This window comes from Phyllobates terribilis, unplaced genomic scaffold (genome assembly GCF_046119375.1).
Source record: "Phyllobates terribilis strain yellow unplaced genomic scaffold, ASM4611937v1 Scaffold_3__8_contigs__length_932513732, whole genome shotgun sequence".
Lineage (NCBI taxonomy): Eukaryota > Metazoa > Chordata > Amphibia > Anura > Dendrobatidae > Phyllobates > Phyllobates terribilis.
Genome location: NW_027362763.1, coordinates 323,330,242 through 323,347,378, shown reverse-complemented (window position 1 = coordinate 323,347,378; position 17,137 = coordinate 323,330,242). Strand labels below are relative to the sequence as shown.

Genomic DNA, 17,137 nt, shown 5'->3' with positions numbered 1-17,137 from the left:
GCTGGATAAGCAATGAGACAGACCTCCAATTCAACTTAGATGCCAGCAAGGTGGAGGTGGGGTAATGCTGTTGGCTGGTATTAATAACCCCTTCACAACCTTGTGATTTTCAGTTTTTTTCGTTTTCGTTTTTTCCTCCCTTTCTTCTAAGAGCCATAACTTTTTTAATTTTCCATCAATATGAGGGTTGCATGATGGCTTGTTTTTTTCAGGGCGAGTTGTACTTTTGAAAGACATCATTCATTTTCTCATGTGATGCACTGGAAAGTGGAAGAAAAATTTGAAACGCGTTGAAATTGCAAAAAAAATGCAATTTCACAATTGTTTTTTTATTTTTTTTTTACCATGTTCATTATATGGCAAAAGTGACCTGACATTATAATTTTCCAGGTCAGTACATGTACACAGATACCAAACATGCATGTTTTTTTTATTTAAAAGGTGGAAAGAAAATCGGAAATTTGAACAAAAAAAAATAATTTTGCTTGTGTCTGCATTTTCTGAGTCCCATAACATTTTCCTTTTTGGGATATGGGGCTGAGGAATGGTTTATTTTTTGTGTGCCTTGAACTGATGTTTTTACTGGTACCATTTTGGGATACATGCAAAGTTTTGATTGCCTCTTATTACATTTTATTGCAAAGTCACAGTGGGTAAAAAAATTTAATTCTGCCGTTTTGATTTATTTTTCTTGTTACGTCGATTGCCAATTGGATTATGTTATTGTACATTTTGATACATCAGACTTTTACAAATGCAGCAATACCAAATATGTGCATTTGTTATTTTTTTTTAATTGTTTTATTTTTAATGGTGCAAAAGGGGAATGATTTGAACCTTTTTTTTTTTCTTCTTTTTAAAACATTTTCTTTTCTTTTAAATATATTTAACAGTTCCCTCAGGGGACTTGAAGATGCGATCATCCCATCATCAGCACTGCTTTGTATAGTGAAACTCATGATCTCCCATTGGCGCCCCGCGATCACGTGTGTCGATGGGAACATTCAATGACATGCCCCCCCTGATGGTGAGGGTTAAATGCCACTGTTAATCTCAATTTAACAGGTTAACAGGTTAACAGGCATGGATTGAGCTCCACTTCACCCGCGACTGTTAGAGGCGCATGTTTAAATCAGCCATTATGTGCGGGGAATGCAAGCCTGCATCAAAGTCAGGGACACGACTTTTGATGTACAAGCATGTCAAAGGTCGTTAAGGGGTTAAAGATGAGATAGTTGGACTTCTTTGGGTTGATCATCAACATATTAAGAAACCGACAGACCTTATCGATGGAAGGCACACCAAAGAAGTGTGGCTACATTGGTCACTGATGTTTACTTGAAATGCCAGAAATGTAATTTTGAGCTGTTTGATTATTATTCTCCATTTTAACAGATGAAAATAAGCAATTGAGATGGAAAAACGTAAGATTTTCATTTAGTTGCGTAATAATTCAACTTCTAAACCAACTGCTAGTTTTAGAAGTGACTTTCTTGAAACAGTGGTACAGGAAATAGTCTGCATTGCATATATCAAAATACTCCACTGCTTGGCTGCCAGTTAAGGCCTTAAAGATGAAAGAATAATGTCATGGCCCCTTCCTTACCTGACCTAAACCGTATTGAGAACTTGAAGGCCTTTCTTAAACGGGAGATTTGCAGTGAAAGAAAACAGTACACCTCTCTAAACAGCATCTGGGAGACTGTTGCTGATGCTGCCCAAAAAGTTGATTGTCAAAAGATTAAGAAACTGGTAGACTGCATAGATGGAAGGTTTATGACTGTTATTGAAAAGAAAGATGGTTATATTGGTCACTGATATATATTTTTTTAATGCCAGAAATGTATTCTTGTACATTTCAATTTGCTTGTTTATTCTCACTTTAACAGGTGAAAATAAACAATTGAGATGGGAAAGTTTATTCTTTTCATTTAGGTGCATAATAATTATGTACACTAATAGTTGCACAATAATTATGCAAAAATGTAGATATTCTCCTAAGAAAGACAAAACCTCACTATTACTTTCTTAAATATTCAAGTTTATTAACCTTTTGGATTGATCTGCAGCACTGTAGTTCTTCAATACTAAAATTAATCATCAACAATACAAATAACCTAATAATTGTGCACACATTGTACTGCCCATAGTAGCCAGTGCTCAAGCAAAAGGGTTAAATCACATCTGATCATAAATAGTTCATTTCAGATGGGCAGAGGTCAAATAATTAGGTATCTGGTCCATAATCTTAATATATTAACTTTGTAGTGCCCTTTGCTGACCAACAGACTTATAATCATAATGTTTTATACTAGTTATCCAATGTGGCCGTAAAAAATATTTTTCGTCCATTATTTTTTGATGAGCTGTCCAGACAAAAATAAAAAGTCACGTTGGCAACCCTGCTGACCAGGCCAGTTCCAAAGAGTGTCCCTGCTATTACTTCTAGTCACTTCTACTCCATTCTCTCTCCTGGCACATTTCATCTTCTGTTATGAAGAAACATCAGGAGAGTGTGTAAACAGGGGGCCCAATAATAGGTGACAGCTATGGTGTGTTCACACGTATTGCGTGCGAAGCTCCACTTCCCACAATTTATTAAGATAAGAGGGCATGTTCAGCTCATAGGAAGAGAGTATTGGCATGTCAGAACCATGTCTCCCCATGTTTTGTCTGACGTCAGCTGGTATGAGAAAATTCCCCGCAGCTATTAAGTTCAGACACCGTCAACTGGATGCAATGGGAAGGAGAGTGTGTTGTCAAAACAATGCTAATAAATCAAGCGCCACTTATCTATTTGCTTAGTTACTGTTACCGCACTTCTGGATTTTAAACAGCTGAGACTTGGGAAAGTATATATTTTTATACTAGCTCTGTCCCATGCAATTAAAAAAGAATATACCTAGAGAGAAAGAAAATATGTTAGTATAGGTAATCATACAAGGTTTAAGAAGCATGAAGAATGATGGAATCCCCATTCATCATATAGAGTAGAAAGTTCAGGGATGTAAACAGATATCTTGATACCTTTATATCTGAAGAACGCAGGGCAGCAGGCACAATAAGCGTCAAAGGTTCTGGGACAGGGTAGGGATGAGAGGAGTATTAGTTACTTTTTTTTAAACCTTTCCAGACCTTTAAAGTTCAGCAAAATGGCGGCCACATTAAGATGCCATTTTGCAAAACTTACGCAGAGCAAATTACAAAAAATCCATATTCCAGAGAATACGGATTTGTGTAAAATTAGAGTAGAATTCAATTTGATTAAACTTGCTCACCTCTACGCATCACTATCTATAGTTGCCCAATGTAAATACTGAGATACTTGAGCTGGTGGGTTAGGCATGGTTAGACTATTCAATAATATCCATGGAGAACCATTTGATGTATCATAGAACATAGTGGATGATCTTTCTGCTCATATAAAACAGCTATAGTTCAGTTGTTCAATGATGACATTTCATGCTGTTGTCTGTAGGCAGATAATTCCCCTAGTCTCTTTTTGTAAAAGTCTCCTATTAAGGCCACCTCCGCTCTCCAGGTGTTTCATCACTTCAATGCCCATGAATCTCCTCAGTCTTTGGTTGTTCCAATGTCCCCAACATTGTCACCTACTTTCCTACAAAACTTCTGAATTACCTTCTCCACAAATTCTTTGCCACAAATATATGTGGCTTTATAGATCACAATTTTTGTTTTGTAATCAATGAAGTTTTTCCTAAGAAATCATTCCTTAGATATAAGGCTCATAAACAAATTTGACATCTTAATGTACTGACAGTCCATAAAAGTGCCATACTTGAAATAATTATTGGGCCTTATGAATAGCAATGTCTCCTTTTGGAGTGGTAGGTGACAGTCACTATGTACCACCTGATCACCTCTTGACCGCCGTTTATAGAAAGTTATCTGTGAAAATGCAACTATGCCTTCCTGAATATCCCCATCTATTCTAAGAATCTCCCAATAGCTTTTGCTTATGATGTGCCATTGTAATAAGTAGCAACCATTCTGAGGCCATGTTCACACTTTATTTGGTCAGTTTTTTACATCAGTATTTGTAAGCCAAAACCAGGAGTGAAACAATCAGAGAAAAAGTATAATAGAAACACGTCACCACTGCTGCTTTTTTTACCCACTTCTGGTTATGACTTACAAATACTGAGGTAAAAAAACTCACCAAATACTGAACGTGTGAACGTGGCCTAATAGTCAGTTTTTTTCTGCTTAACCCTAGAACGCATGACCATAAAAATCTACTTTTTCACATACCTGGGGCCTTTTAGGCCCGTGTGCAAATAACATGGAATAACTCAAACAAAAATGCCAAACAACTATATACCTGAGGAATACCTAGAGTTTCAAAATTCTAACTAAAGTAATCTTGCTGAAAATAGAAAACAATTAACAGGGCGGGCCTACGAGGCCCCAGGTATGCGTTCTAGGGTTAATGATATTTTGGAGTCAGTAAGCTTTCTCTGTTTTGTTTAAGAACATGTTGATAGGCCCTTCTCAGTACCTGATCTGGAAAGCCCCTTATGTGGAATGTTTCTCTTAGGACATGAGATTGAAGGAAAAGTCTTTTTTTCTCAGAACAATTCAATTAGAGTTGCAGATATAGCCCCTTTGGGATGCTGACATTTAATTATGGCAGATTGTGGCTCTGGTATCTGAGTAGGGAATTAGTGGACATAGCTATTTTGATGGACAGTTCACATGCAGTGATAAAGATCATTAAATCCAAAATTGGTGGTTTAAAGGACCTATTTACTTCTTATTTAGGCTATCCACATAATGAACAAAGCCCTTGTATGTACCTTTCCACATGATGTCATCAATATATTTTGGCCACATCTAAATTCCATCTGTATCAATACTTTGCAAACATTTTATATTCCGAGTTTCTTGCTACAATCTCTACTGATTTTCACAGAAGAAATCAATGAATGAAATGAATGTATGAGTCTATGCTACACAGAATTGTGTGGGTACACATTAAAATGTGAACTGGACACATTGTACAGTAGTCGGATGGAAGACATCACTGGTTCTAGACCATTTTTTAATTAATCATCTATTATTCCCAACAGCAACAAATAGTTCATGCGTTTCCCAGAATCCAGGGTAATTGCTCACAACCGACCTCAGCTGTATAAGCAGTAGCGAGGTTGGTTTAAGGTGATTGAGGTCTCTGAAATGAAATAATGATTGCTGCAATGATTAATTTTAGTACCTGGCTTTTTGTTCTTCACTACTTAAACCCAGTCCATATGTTGTATGTATATCAGAGCATGATTGGTTCTCCTCCAAAACCCTTAGAAGAGAAATATACAAATTATAACTTCCAAAGCATCATTTGAAGAATACTATATAACATAGTCAATATACCACACTCACCCAATTTTCTTAAACAAGCCTTCTGATGGATTCCACGTATAGCGAGTCTTCTGTACTCTTATGTAACGAACCTGCAAATTCAGAAACAAATTCTGGACTCTGAAATCTGAATTCATCTTCTATAAACAGAGCTAAGATTATGTTAATGTTTTTCTTTAGATTTCTAAAAATTTTACGAGAACTCATTTATGGAAGTAAAACAGAATTAGGCCACTTTTTTAAAAAAGTGCACCTGCCACTTGCTCAAAAGAGAGAGATACATATCTTGTAAAAATCCATGAGCTTTCCTGATTCTGCTGGTTTTTCCCGTTTTGCACTGCATTGTTGCATATCAGAGATATTCACATTTATTGCTTTTGGAGCAGAGTGTGTGAAATATCTATTTGTAGTTCAGCCTGGCATTTCTACAGAGTCTTCTCTGGAGCATACGCATCATACCTCCCAGTTGTTGTCAATCACACCTTGGCAGCTGATCTTGTAGTCAAGCAGTCTCAGATGCTGCTGAGCTGAGATTGGCAGCATATGGGAGAGAGGGGTGAAAATGCATGCTCCTAAAGAAGACTGAGGAAACACCCAGTTGAACTAGAAACAGAGCTTTCCCATATTCTACACCAAAAGCAATAAATGTGAACATCCGTGCAATGGAGTGACGTAGTGCAAAACAGAAAAGTGTGGCAGAGTCAGAAGCATTCAGGGATTTTTACAAGGTATTTAACTCATTTCTTTTTAGCAAGTTAAAATTTCGGCTATACCAAAAAAAACAATTGATATATAGTTGTGATTTGTGATGGGCGAGTACTAAAATGCTCAGGTGCTCGATGCTCGGGTCAAGCAAATTGGAATGCTCGGATGCTCGACCCGAGCAACGAGCCCAATGTAAGTCTATGGGAAACTCAAGCCTTTTTTCAGCCGGCTTCCCCCAGCGGTCTGCAGAGGGCCCAAAAATTTGCCCAAATCGATGGGAACAGTGCTCAAAAGACATGAGAACAGCATGGGGAAGACCCCTGCAAGCATTTCTAACTCCGAAGTCACTTCTGTCAAAAACATTGTCAGAGATATTACACCACTTTTACGGACTCACAATAAAACATACAAAAACCAAACCAAAATGGATTTTCCTGGGAAGTATGTTAAGGAACACCCTTTACAGGGAAATGACTTGTATATAAGTTAAAATAAATAACCAAAACCAAAAATACTCCTCCACACCTTGGGCTATGTTCACACATAGTGTTTTTGATGCGGTTTTGCACTTTTGCATTGCTTTCATTCGTGACAAAGCCATCCACCGGGAAATGTCATTTTAACATTTTACAACCTTATCTGGCCATGTGGTGTGTGAGACATGATCAGACACATCATGTTTCATTTATGAAGGAGGAACTCTGAAAGTCACAAAGCCTATGTTTATAGGGCTATCAGGTGGCCTTTACTATTCTTAAAGTGCCAGCAGTTGGCCCTCCTTATTCTTAGAGAGCCATCAGCCTGCTATGCTTTGTTGTTCCCATTACTAAAGAGTGGGTCTCCTATACTGTCCCACTCCTATACTGTTATTGCGTATGCAGTGAGTGGCAGGTCTGCCCAAAATTTGGACGCACCCCAATACCCCTTTGAAAATTTGGATGCACCCAAATACCCCTTTGAGGAGCGCCTCCTGAAAACAATGTTCCCATAATTAGGAAGTGGGTCTCCCATACGGTTTGCCTATGCAGTGGATGCAAGGGCTGCCAAAAATTTGGACCTTCAAAAATGCCCCTTGGAAGAGACGTAGAGGAGGGCCTCCTGAAAAAAATGTTCCCATTTTTAGGAAGTGGGTCTCCCATTGTGTTTGCCTATGCAGTGAATGCAAGGGTTGCCAAAAATTTGGAGCCACTTCAATATCCCTTGGAAGAGACATGGAGGTCAGAGGGCCTCCTGAAAACAATGTTCCCATTACTAGGAAGTGGGTCTCCCATAGTGTTTGCCTATGCACTGAATGCAAGGGCTGCCAAAAATTGGGAGCCACTCCAATGCACCTTGGAAAAGACGTGGAGGAGGGCCTCATAAAAAAATGTTCCCACTAAGTGTATGGGCTGACAAACATTTACCCCTGGGGGGTATACATGAACATACTGTATAAAAAAAATTTTTTACGGGCATAGTAAACACCCTTTAAAAAAATTATGTGGATGCTGCATCACGGAACACGGTCACCCTGGTGATATGGTGGTGGAGGATGAGGATGAAGAGAAAGAGGAGGACAAGAGCAAATAGCCAAAATCAAGAAACGTATACCCATGTCTGGGTGTTGAAAGGTGCATGGGAATACACCTCCCAAAAAAAGACACTGGATTTGAGTTTATGTTATGCTGCTTTCATTCAGTGGTGTTGAGAAGTCTGGCCCAATCCAGCCCTTGATCATTTTTATAAGAGTCAGCCTGTCAGCATTTTCAGTTGACAGGCGGATGCGCTTATTAGTTATAATTCCACCAGCGGCACTAAAAACCCGCTCTGATAAAATGCTAGCGGCAGGGCAGGCCAGGACCTCCAAGGCATAGAGAGCCAGTTCATGCCATGTGTCCAGCTTGGATATGACGCACCCAGGGGATGGGGACGACTCGGCGCCCGGGCCTTGTTGTTGCCTGACCTTGGGGGATATCGCGGTGGCCGGCTCCCGGGCCCGTACCCTTGGGTCACTCTTAAAAGATGGGGGAAAGTTATATGGGATAGGGGAATGTTCGTGACGCCACCTGTGGTGTCTGGTGAGTATCACCATCGCTGCGACAGTCCTCTGAGGCCGGTGCTCAGGCAGCTTAGTTGGTGCGGCTCCCCACAGGTGGAGCGGGGCCTCAGGGCAGCGTAGGTGAAGGGATGCAGGACAGAGGGGACCCAGCCGGGTCAGAGGAAGAATAGGCACACACACAACAGTTCACTTCAGTACCTTTACTGGTGGTGTTTCTGGCACGGTCCAGGGTACTTCAGGGTGAAGGGTGCATATCAGGACTCTCCCCAGTGAGCGGGTGTGGGGCCTCCTGTTTCTTGCCTTTCCTTGATCAGTTTCTGACCTGCCTGGAGCTAGGCCTAACTTGGTCTCTGTCTTGCACCTTCTGACCTGGTGGTAGGGTCTTCTGTTGGAGATCACACTCCCTGGTCTCTTGGGCCTTCGTGACTCCTGACCCTAGTACGTAATCAGCTTTTGGTGTTCCTGGGACATATAGTTCGCCAGGGGTTCCGGTTGTTTCTGCTGGATGTAAGGAATCCCTGCAGACGCGGACCCGGTGTCCGGTATATGTTCCCGGGGTGAACGGGTAAAGCTCCTCTGCCCCCTATGTTACTTACTTACTCGACTCACCTTCGGCCACGCTCGGGTCCCTCATTGGCTTCACACGGGCAGTTGACCTCGCTACTCTTCACCGCTCTTTTGGAGTTGGCGCGCCCTAGGCTCACTAATCTGAGCTCTCTGAGTCTGGACTGAACTGACTGAGCTCCACTGCAGGCTAGCTTCTGCAGGAGCTCCTCTCAACAGACTGACCTTCTCACAGACTGTAGACTCTAGACTGCCTGCCTAACTCTACTCTCCAGTATATATATCCCTATCCGGGCTCCCTCTGGTGGTCTGAGGTGGTAGGGTGGAGGTGTGTGAATGCTATGAGAGCCTCTTGTGGAGAAGTCCGTCCATGCACCCCTCTGGGATCTGTGGCACCAATGCGCAGCAGGGCGCCACATTCCCCCCTAGCAAAGCTCAGTACTCCCAGACTGAAGTAATTTTTATAACAGGTAACAACAATAACTCTTCCCTTTATGGGAGGCACTTTGCTTGAACGTTGCATAATAAAACATTATAAATAAATATATACATACATACAATAAGCAACCTCAGAATTTAAGTCTATTCCGGTGAGGTCCCCTGACAGGGTGTCCATCTTACGGGTAATGTACTAGGTAGCTTGAGGGACCTGTCCAAAGCAAACCCTCATTGTAGGCCCTGGGGTGGCTGCAGGGCATGGCGATCCTGAGTTGGACCTCCACTTCTGCCACGCCAGACAGGTTTTTGTTCTGAGGTCACCTAAAGGGGCACTCCAGGGAGTGCAGTTATGTACAGCAAACAGTTTTTGGGCAGCACACAGTCCTGAGCCACAAAGTTTTTTATGTACCCTTACGGGTAACTAGAGATAACAAGGGAAGTGTCCATATCACTTAAATTGTCCATTAGTAAGGCAAAGCACATATCAAGATACAAATACCTGAAATACACAAGACAATACCCAAGGGGCATCTATCTACACTGTCAGAGTTTCCTTCTCTATTCTCTGTATCTGACAGGGGTCTGACCTCATGTGCTACATGTCGACCTACGTGGTACTGGGATGCGTGAGGCACTAGTATTTGCACTACCTCCCATTCTGTCAGTTCTAAGTGTTGGGGGACTGCAGGGTTGCCTTAACCTCTCTTCGGGACTGGCAAGTATACCATTGGCTGGGCCTTCTTGCTCTGCTCCAACCGGGGATCCTTCTTCCGGGGATTCTTCTTGAGCAGGCTCTTCTGAAGCACTTACAGCTTCTACTTGCTGTGGAGGGTCTTCTGGCTGTTGAAAGAAGTGGATCACAGGTATTATTACTGCTCCTCCTAGTTGAGGCCAATCAGCCAGGAAATCTCCTAAGTCAGTATGGAGTACTGCTTCTTTAGGCTCCTCCGGTACGGTGAGAGGCACTTCTTCTTGGGGCTTTAGCAGGTCTGGACACAACTTCAGATGGTCTCTAGATACCGTTGCAGTTGTTATTCCTCCGTCTTTGCTAATCAAACAGGTCTTCTTGTTATCAAATCTTGAATTTAGCACAGTGTAGGCTTCTCTCTCCCACTGGTCATCAAGTTTGTGGTTTCTCCTCTTCCTCTTTAACACCACTTCTCCTAGTGTGAAGGGTTCTGCGGGCGCACTTTTATTGTAATGGGCTTCCTGCTTGTCCCTTACCCAAGTGAGACTGTCTTTGACACAGGCCTGTTCTCTTCTGTACCGCTCCTGTCTGGTCGTGTCCCAGTCCTCAGTGGACATATCTGCTTCAGGTTCTACTATTCCAAGCTCCAGGTCCATGGGCAACTTCTCGGGTTTTGCTTGCATGAGATATGCTGGAGTACAATTGGTGGAACTCACAGCTATGTGGTTGTACAGATCTACCAGGTCAGGTAGTAGGTCTGGCCACTGATTTCTCTCCTCTAGTGGTAAGGTGTTCAGCAGGTCGATGACGATGTTATTCATCTTTTCACAGAGACTATTGGTTTGGGGGTGGTACGGTGTAGTCCGGAGCTTTTTACACCTGTAAAGATGGCAGAACTCCTTGAACAGTTCGGCTTCAAAGGCTGGGCCTTGATCTGTCAGCACCTGCTCCGGGTATCCATGGGGCCCTCAGAAGTACGCCTGAAACATCTTTGCCGCAGTTTCTGCCGTCAGGTCCTTGACGGGGGCGACCACCAGGAACCGGGAGTAGTGATCCACCATGGTCAGGGCATAGGAATATCCTGACATGCTGGGTGACAGCTTGACATGATCAAGGGCCACGATCTCCAAGGGATGAGTCATCTTGATGGGTTGCAGGGGTGCCTTCTGGCTGCTGTAGTCTTTTCTTCTGAGGCTACAGGGTCCACAATTCTGGCACCACCTCTCAATGGAACTGCGCATTCCTACCCAATAAAACCGACACTTCAGCAGGGTTTCTAGCTTCTTCCAGCCAAAGTGCCCCGCCTGATCATGGTAGGCTTCCAACACCATCTGGATGTCTGTCTTGGGCACCACTATCTGTCATACCATCTCATGGGTTTTGGGGTTGACGTACCTCCGGCACAGTTTCTCTCTATAGATGAACAGCCGGCTTCTCTCATTCCACAGCTGCTTGGCTTACAGAGACGCGTTCTTCACCAGGGAGGAACCTTCCTGGGTTATCAGTTCTTTGATACGGCTGACAACTGGGTCGCTGTCCTGGGACTCCTTCCAGCTGTGGTGAGGCAGGGGGTTTAACGTCTTACCGCGATGCCTCCTGGAGGCTCGTTGCTCGTGGACCATTCCATTCCGATGAAAGGCTGGTAGTTCAATCTCCCCAAAGTCATCCACTTCTTCTTCAGTGTCCAACTGGTGAGGCATCCTGGACAGGGCATTGGCGTTGGCGTTCTTGCGGCCCGCCTGGTACTTAATAGTGAATTGGTAGTTTGACAGCCGAGCCATCCATCGTTGCTCCATGGCTCCTAACTTGGCTGTTTCTAGATGAGTCAAGGGGTTATCAGTGAAGGCAGTGAACTTACTGGAGTCTAGGTAGTGCTTGAACCGCTCGATGATGGCCCAGACCAGGGCCTGGAACTCCAACTTGAAGCTGCTATAGTTCTCTGGGTTACTCTCGGTCGGACGGAGCTTCCTGCTTGCATAGGCGATCACCTTTTCTCGGCCATTCTGCTTCTGACTTAACACAGCTCCTAATCCCTCGTTGCTGGCATCAGTGTACAGCAGGAACGGTTTGCTGTAGTCAGGGTAGGCTAGGATCTCTTCGCCGGTCAGCATCCCCTTCATCACCTCGAAGGATTCAGCTTGCTCCTTACCCCACTGGAATGGGGGGTTTCTGCCTCTCCCGGACTGTCCTACCAGGAGATCTTGCAAAGGCACCGCTTTCTTGGTATAGTCCTTCACAAACCTCCGGTAATACCCGACTAGTCCCAGGAACTGACGTACCTCCTTGAGGCTCTTTGGCTCCGGAAATTTCTGGATGGCAGTGACCTTCTCCGGGTCTGGTGCTACTCCCTCTGGACTAAAGATGTGCCCCAGGTACTGTACCTTTCGCTTTAGCAGGTGGCACTTTGAGGGCTTCAGCTTCATCCCATACCAGGACAATGACTCAAATACCTCCGCCAGGTACTTCAAGTGGTCCTTATACGTTTTGCAGAGTCCAAACGGCATACTATTGAACTCGCAGAGTCCCATCGGGGTGGTGAAGGCCGTCTTTTCCAGATCCTCCTCAGCAACAGCTACTTGCCAATACCCACTAGTGAGGTCAAGGGTGGAGAAGTAATTTGCAGACTTTAAGGCAGCCAGGGATTCCTCTATACGTGGTAAAGGGTATGCATCTTTATGTGTAATATGATTTACTTGTCTGTATTCTACACACATTCTCATGCTTCCGTCCTTTTTCCTGACTAAAACTAGGGGAGCTGCCCAGGGACTACAACTATCCCTTACTACCCCTGCCTTCTTCATGTCGTACAACATCTCTTTCACCTTCTGGTAGTGTGCTGGTGGTATAGGCCTGTAACGTTCTTTGATGGGTGGATGGTCACCTGTGGGGATGTGATGTTGAACCCCCTTAATCCTCCCAAAGTCAAGTGGGTGCTTACTGAATACCTTCGCATATTCCTGAACCACCCGGTGTACACTCTGCTTCTAATGGGCAGGAATGGTGTCTGTCCCAACATGGAGCTGTTGACACCAATCCTCCACCTGGGTTGCCGGGTCTTTATCCTCTACTTCGTCTGGTGAAGTTAAGGACTTCGCCGTGTGTATGGAGTTGTTATTTACTGTGTACAGTTTGGCAACAGCGGCGTAGTGTGGTAATCTAACCTCGTCCTCCCCATAGTTTAGGAGGCGTACGGGCACCCTCCCATTGCGTACATCCACTACTCCTCTGGCAGTCAAGAGTGTAGGTCTATGCTCCGAGCTAAGGGGCTCTACCACCCCTGGTAGCTCCTTCCTTTGAGACCTATTGCTGCTATACACCAAATCAGCATTTCACTCATCGGGGGAATCACAATGGGTACCGGGTCTGTCACCCGTACATTACCAATTTCACTGCCTGTTAGCTTTACCTGTTGCTGGTACATAAGGGCTCGGATCTCTTTCTGGAGCTCCCTTCTCTGCCCTGGTCTGGCAGTGTCATCTATCTGTTGGAGCAAGAACAACACTTCTTCCAAACAGTTGCTAACAATATTTGTGCCAAGTACCATATACAAGTCTGTATCATCAGGATTAGTCTCTACTACAATTAGTCCCTGGTCCTTCAGTTCCACTCTTCCCACCTTTACTGCCACATCCTTAACCCCGACTAGGTTAAGGGGGAGGCCGTTTGTGGCATACACGGAAAGATTTGGATCTGGTGTGTGAAGTTCGTCTATGGACCAGAACCTTTTGTAGAGGACATCAGGCATGATGGTTACCTGAGATCCTGTGTCCAGCAGAGCAGGTTTTGCGATGCCGTCCAGCACGATGGACAGGAAAGTTCTTCCTCCAACGAACCTGCGGTACCAGTTTGATGGGCCTGAGGGGTCTACACCTGGGTGTCGGCCCTCGGCCCCAGGGTTTGCTCGTTTAAAGGACAGCTCCAGACAGCGTGACCTGTCTTGTGGCAGCGGTGGCAGACAGGGTCCTTCGGCAGGTGGCGTTGATCGCTGGTCCTCCCAGGGGGCGGCGTTGTCCTCCTCCTCCTTCTCATCCAGGGGACATCCTCAGGGCTGTCGGCTAGCAGGATCCTTCCTTCCTCCTCAGGCTCCGTCCGCAGCTGCAGGGCATTCAGTACAGTGGTCAGGGTTTTGCTCAACTGACGCACTTCAGAGCGCAGGCTGTCCAGCTAACTAGGGGACGTTGCTGGAACCTTGGCTTCAGCAGCTACCGGGGAAAAGGTGGATGCTACAGCCACTGGGGTGGCCCCACCCTGGTAACATTGGATAGCAGTTGTTTCCAGGGGCTGCAGTCCTTTTATAGCCATGTCCTTAAGGGTGTCAAAGGTGGCATATGGATGATACAGGGACCAACGCACAGTTCTGCTCTCCTCTTGAGACCTCAGTCCCCGGATAAACTGTTCCTTCAGCATTTTATTTTCATCATTGATGCTGGTTGGACTAACCTGTTTCAGAGCTCGCAGGGCCCCTGGTAAGCGCCAGGCATAGTCCCGAACACTGTCCTCCGGTTGCTGAGAGCAGTTGTAGAACCTCATCCGGAGGTCTGTCTCAGTATGATCCTCAAAGACAGTCTGTAACTTTTTAAAGATTTCGGACACTGACTCCTGGTCTGCGGCTGACCAGGTTTCTACTTCTCACTCCGCAGCACCAGTCAATTGTCCCAATGCAACAGCGGTTCTTTGCTTGCCTGTCATAAAGTACACGTCCAGTATACCGCCTATTTTCCTTTTGAATCCAGACAGGGTATCTGGTTTGCCGCTGTACTGGGGGAGCCACTTCGCTCCAGGGATGTACGGTAGGGCCTTGGGTATGACAGGGGTCACAAGCACTGCTGGTGGAGCGGCTGCTTCGGCCTGCTCGGTGCCGAGGGCGTGTTGATCATCAGGGCCGTTAACCGGTACTCCAGCATTGTGCTGTTTTTGGACATTCTGGCACCCCCCTAGCTAACCGTGGCCTACCTTCTTTTCTTACGGTAGGCCGCAGCTCCGCAGGTAACATAGTTTTTAAGGTTGAAGGAAGACTAAGTCCATCTAGTTCAACCCATAGCCTAACTTGTTGATCCAGAGGAAGGCAAAAAAAAACATGTGGCAAACACTAAGATCCACATTGGGGAAAAAAATTCCTTCCCGACTCCATACGACAATCAGACTAGTTCCCTGGATCAATGCCCTATCAAGGAATCTAGTATTTATAACATGTAATATTATACTTTTCAAGAAAGGCATCCATGCCCTTCTTAAATTTTAACAGTGAATCACTCATTCCAACATCATGCGGCAGAGAGTTCCATAGGAACCTTCTTTCCTCCAGACGTAGAAGATGCCCCCTTGTCCCCGTCTCAGGCCTCAGAGTAAAAAGATCAGTAGAAAGGTCTTTGTACTGTCCCCTCATATACTTGTACATAGTAATAAGATCACCCCTAAGCCTTCTTTTTTCCACAGTAAATAACCCCAAGTGTAATAACCTGTCTTGGTATTGCAGACCCCCCAGTCCTCTAATAACCTTGGTCGCTCTTCTCTGCACCCGCTCTAGTTCAGCTATGTCTTTCTTATACACCAGAGACCAGAACTGTACACAGTATTCTAAGTGTGGTCGCACTAATGACTTGTATAGAGGTAAAATTATGTTCTCCTCATGAGCATCTATGCCTCTTTTAATGCATCCCATTATTTTATTTGCCTTTGTAGCAGCAGCCTGACACTGGCCACTAAACGTGAGCTTGTCGTCCACCAATACACCCAGGTCTTTTTCAGTTACAGTTTTGCCCAGTGTTTTACAATTAAGCATATAATTATACATTTTATTTCCTCTGCACAAGTGCATTACCTTACATTTATCCCCATTAAAGCTCATTTGCCATTTATCAGCCCAAGCTTCTAGTTTACATAGATCCTCCTGTAATATAAAATTGTCCTCCTCTGTATTGATTACCCTGCAGAGTTTAGTGTCATCTTCAAATATTGAAATATTACTCTGTATGCCCCCTACAAGGTCATTAATAAATATGTTAAAAAGAAGGGGGCCCAATACTGACCCATGTGGTACCCCACTGTTAACTGAGACCCAGTCTGAGTGTTTTCCATTAATAACTAGTGTTGAGCCACCCCCGTAGTGTTCGAGTTCGGTTCGGTTCGTCGAACACCCGTGTGTTCGCCGAACTGTTCGTCGAACTGTTCGTCGAACACCTTCGAACACCGTTAAAACCAATGGCAGGCAAACAAAAACACATAGAAACACATAGAAAACACCTTCAAAGGTGTCCAAAAGCTGACAAACTGCTCAGAAGACACAACTAACACATGGAAAAGTGACAAGTACATATAGTCATGCGAAAAGAAAAGAGGTGGAGGAGTAAAAGGAGGGGGAGACACAGATATAGGCATGTCATGCCCTTCTAAAATCCAAAAAGTGAGAAGCCGACACGTTCAATCCGCTCCTGCCCGTGCCACCTCCGCGTCGCCGAGTTTGTGCCAGAGCCGCGGTGAACCCTGACGGCCAGCCCCCCTCTTCCAATACTGGTGCCTGTTCGCTGGTGGGTCGAGCGAGCCCCCCTGTGGTGGAGGCAGCTCTAAGCTTTTTAATTTAAATTGTCTCTCTAATTTGAATGAATACACTTTAAATCCATTTACAAGGATCTATTGGAGGGCAAGTCTCTTGCCAGCAGCCGCGTAATTCCAGCTCCAGTAGCGTCCACTAAAGCTGCTGCAGTTAAAAAGCTTTTATAAGGATCGAGCTCGGCTGTCCACCGCAAGGCATCCTACTGCCAGTCCCAGCCCCTATGCCTTGGGGTGCCTCCTGATGCTCTTCGCTGAGTATCCCGTGGTCCCGAAGCATTTCCTTTGAAAAAATTAAGTGTCCAAACTACAGGTGGTGTAGCTTGCTTAACAGCCAGGATAATCCGCTGACTAGCAGACACTGCTACTAGGCACAAAGTATTTCCTGGGCTAGATGCAGTTAAAAATTTGTAATTAGATACTCTCGTTGGATGCTGAGAAAGCATTCCATAGAGTCTCCTGGCACGCCATATATGATTCTCTTAAAAAGCTTGGGGTAGGGGTCTAGGGGACCCTTTTATAGCCAAAATCACGGCCCTGTATTGCAATACGTCACCTAGGCTGAAGATAAATGGAACTGTAGCTCCCTGAGGGCTCGGTTGCTACAGAGGTATTGCACCTCACCCAGAGGTGTGATATCTCACTTTCAGGTAAGGATGTAGTGTGGATCAGGACCCGACACCTGCATGCATTACACCACATTGCCGTGGGGCAGGGCGACCAATATGCCCCTGAGATGGGCACGACAGTCCCTGTCCCTGGCTGGAGTGGGGGGAGGG

At 44.8% G+C, this 17,137-nt stretch overlaps 1 protein-coding gene across 1 annotated transcript in view; it reads right to left on the bottom strand.

Moving 5' to 3' along the window:
- LOC141259323 (probable cation-transporting ATPase 13A5) overlaps window positions 1-17,137 on the bottom strand; it is a 417,702-nt gene that overhangs the window by 269,632 nt on the left and 130,933 nt on the right. The window contains exons 4-5 of the mRNA XM_073675081.1: window positions 5,398-5,468; window positions 5,234-5,314 (exon numbers count right to left, since the gene is read on the bottom strand). Of these exons, the coding sequence (XP_073531182.1) occupies window positions 5,234-5,314; window positions 5,398-5,468 (152 nt within the window). The remainder of the gene's footprint in view (window positions 1-5,233; window positions 5,315-5,397; window positions 5,469-17,137) is intronic.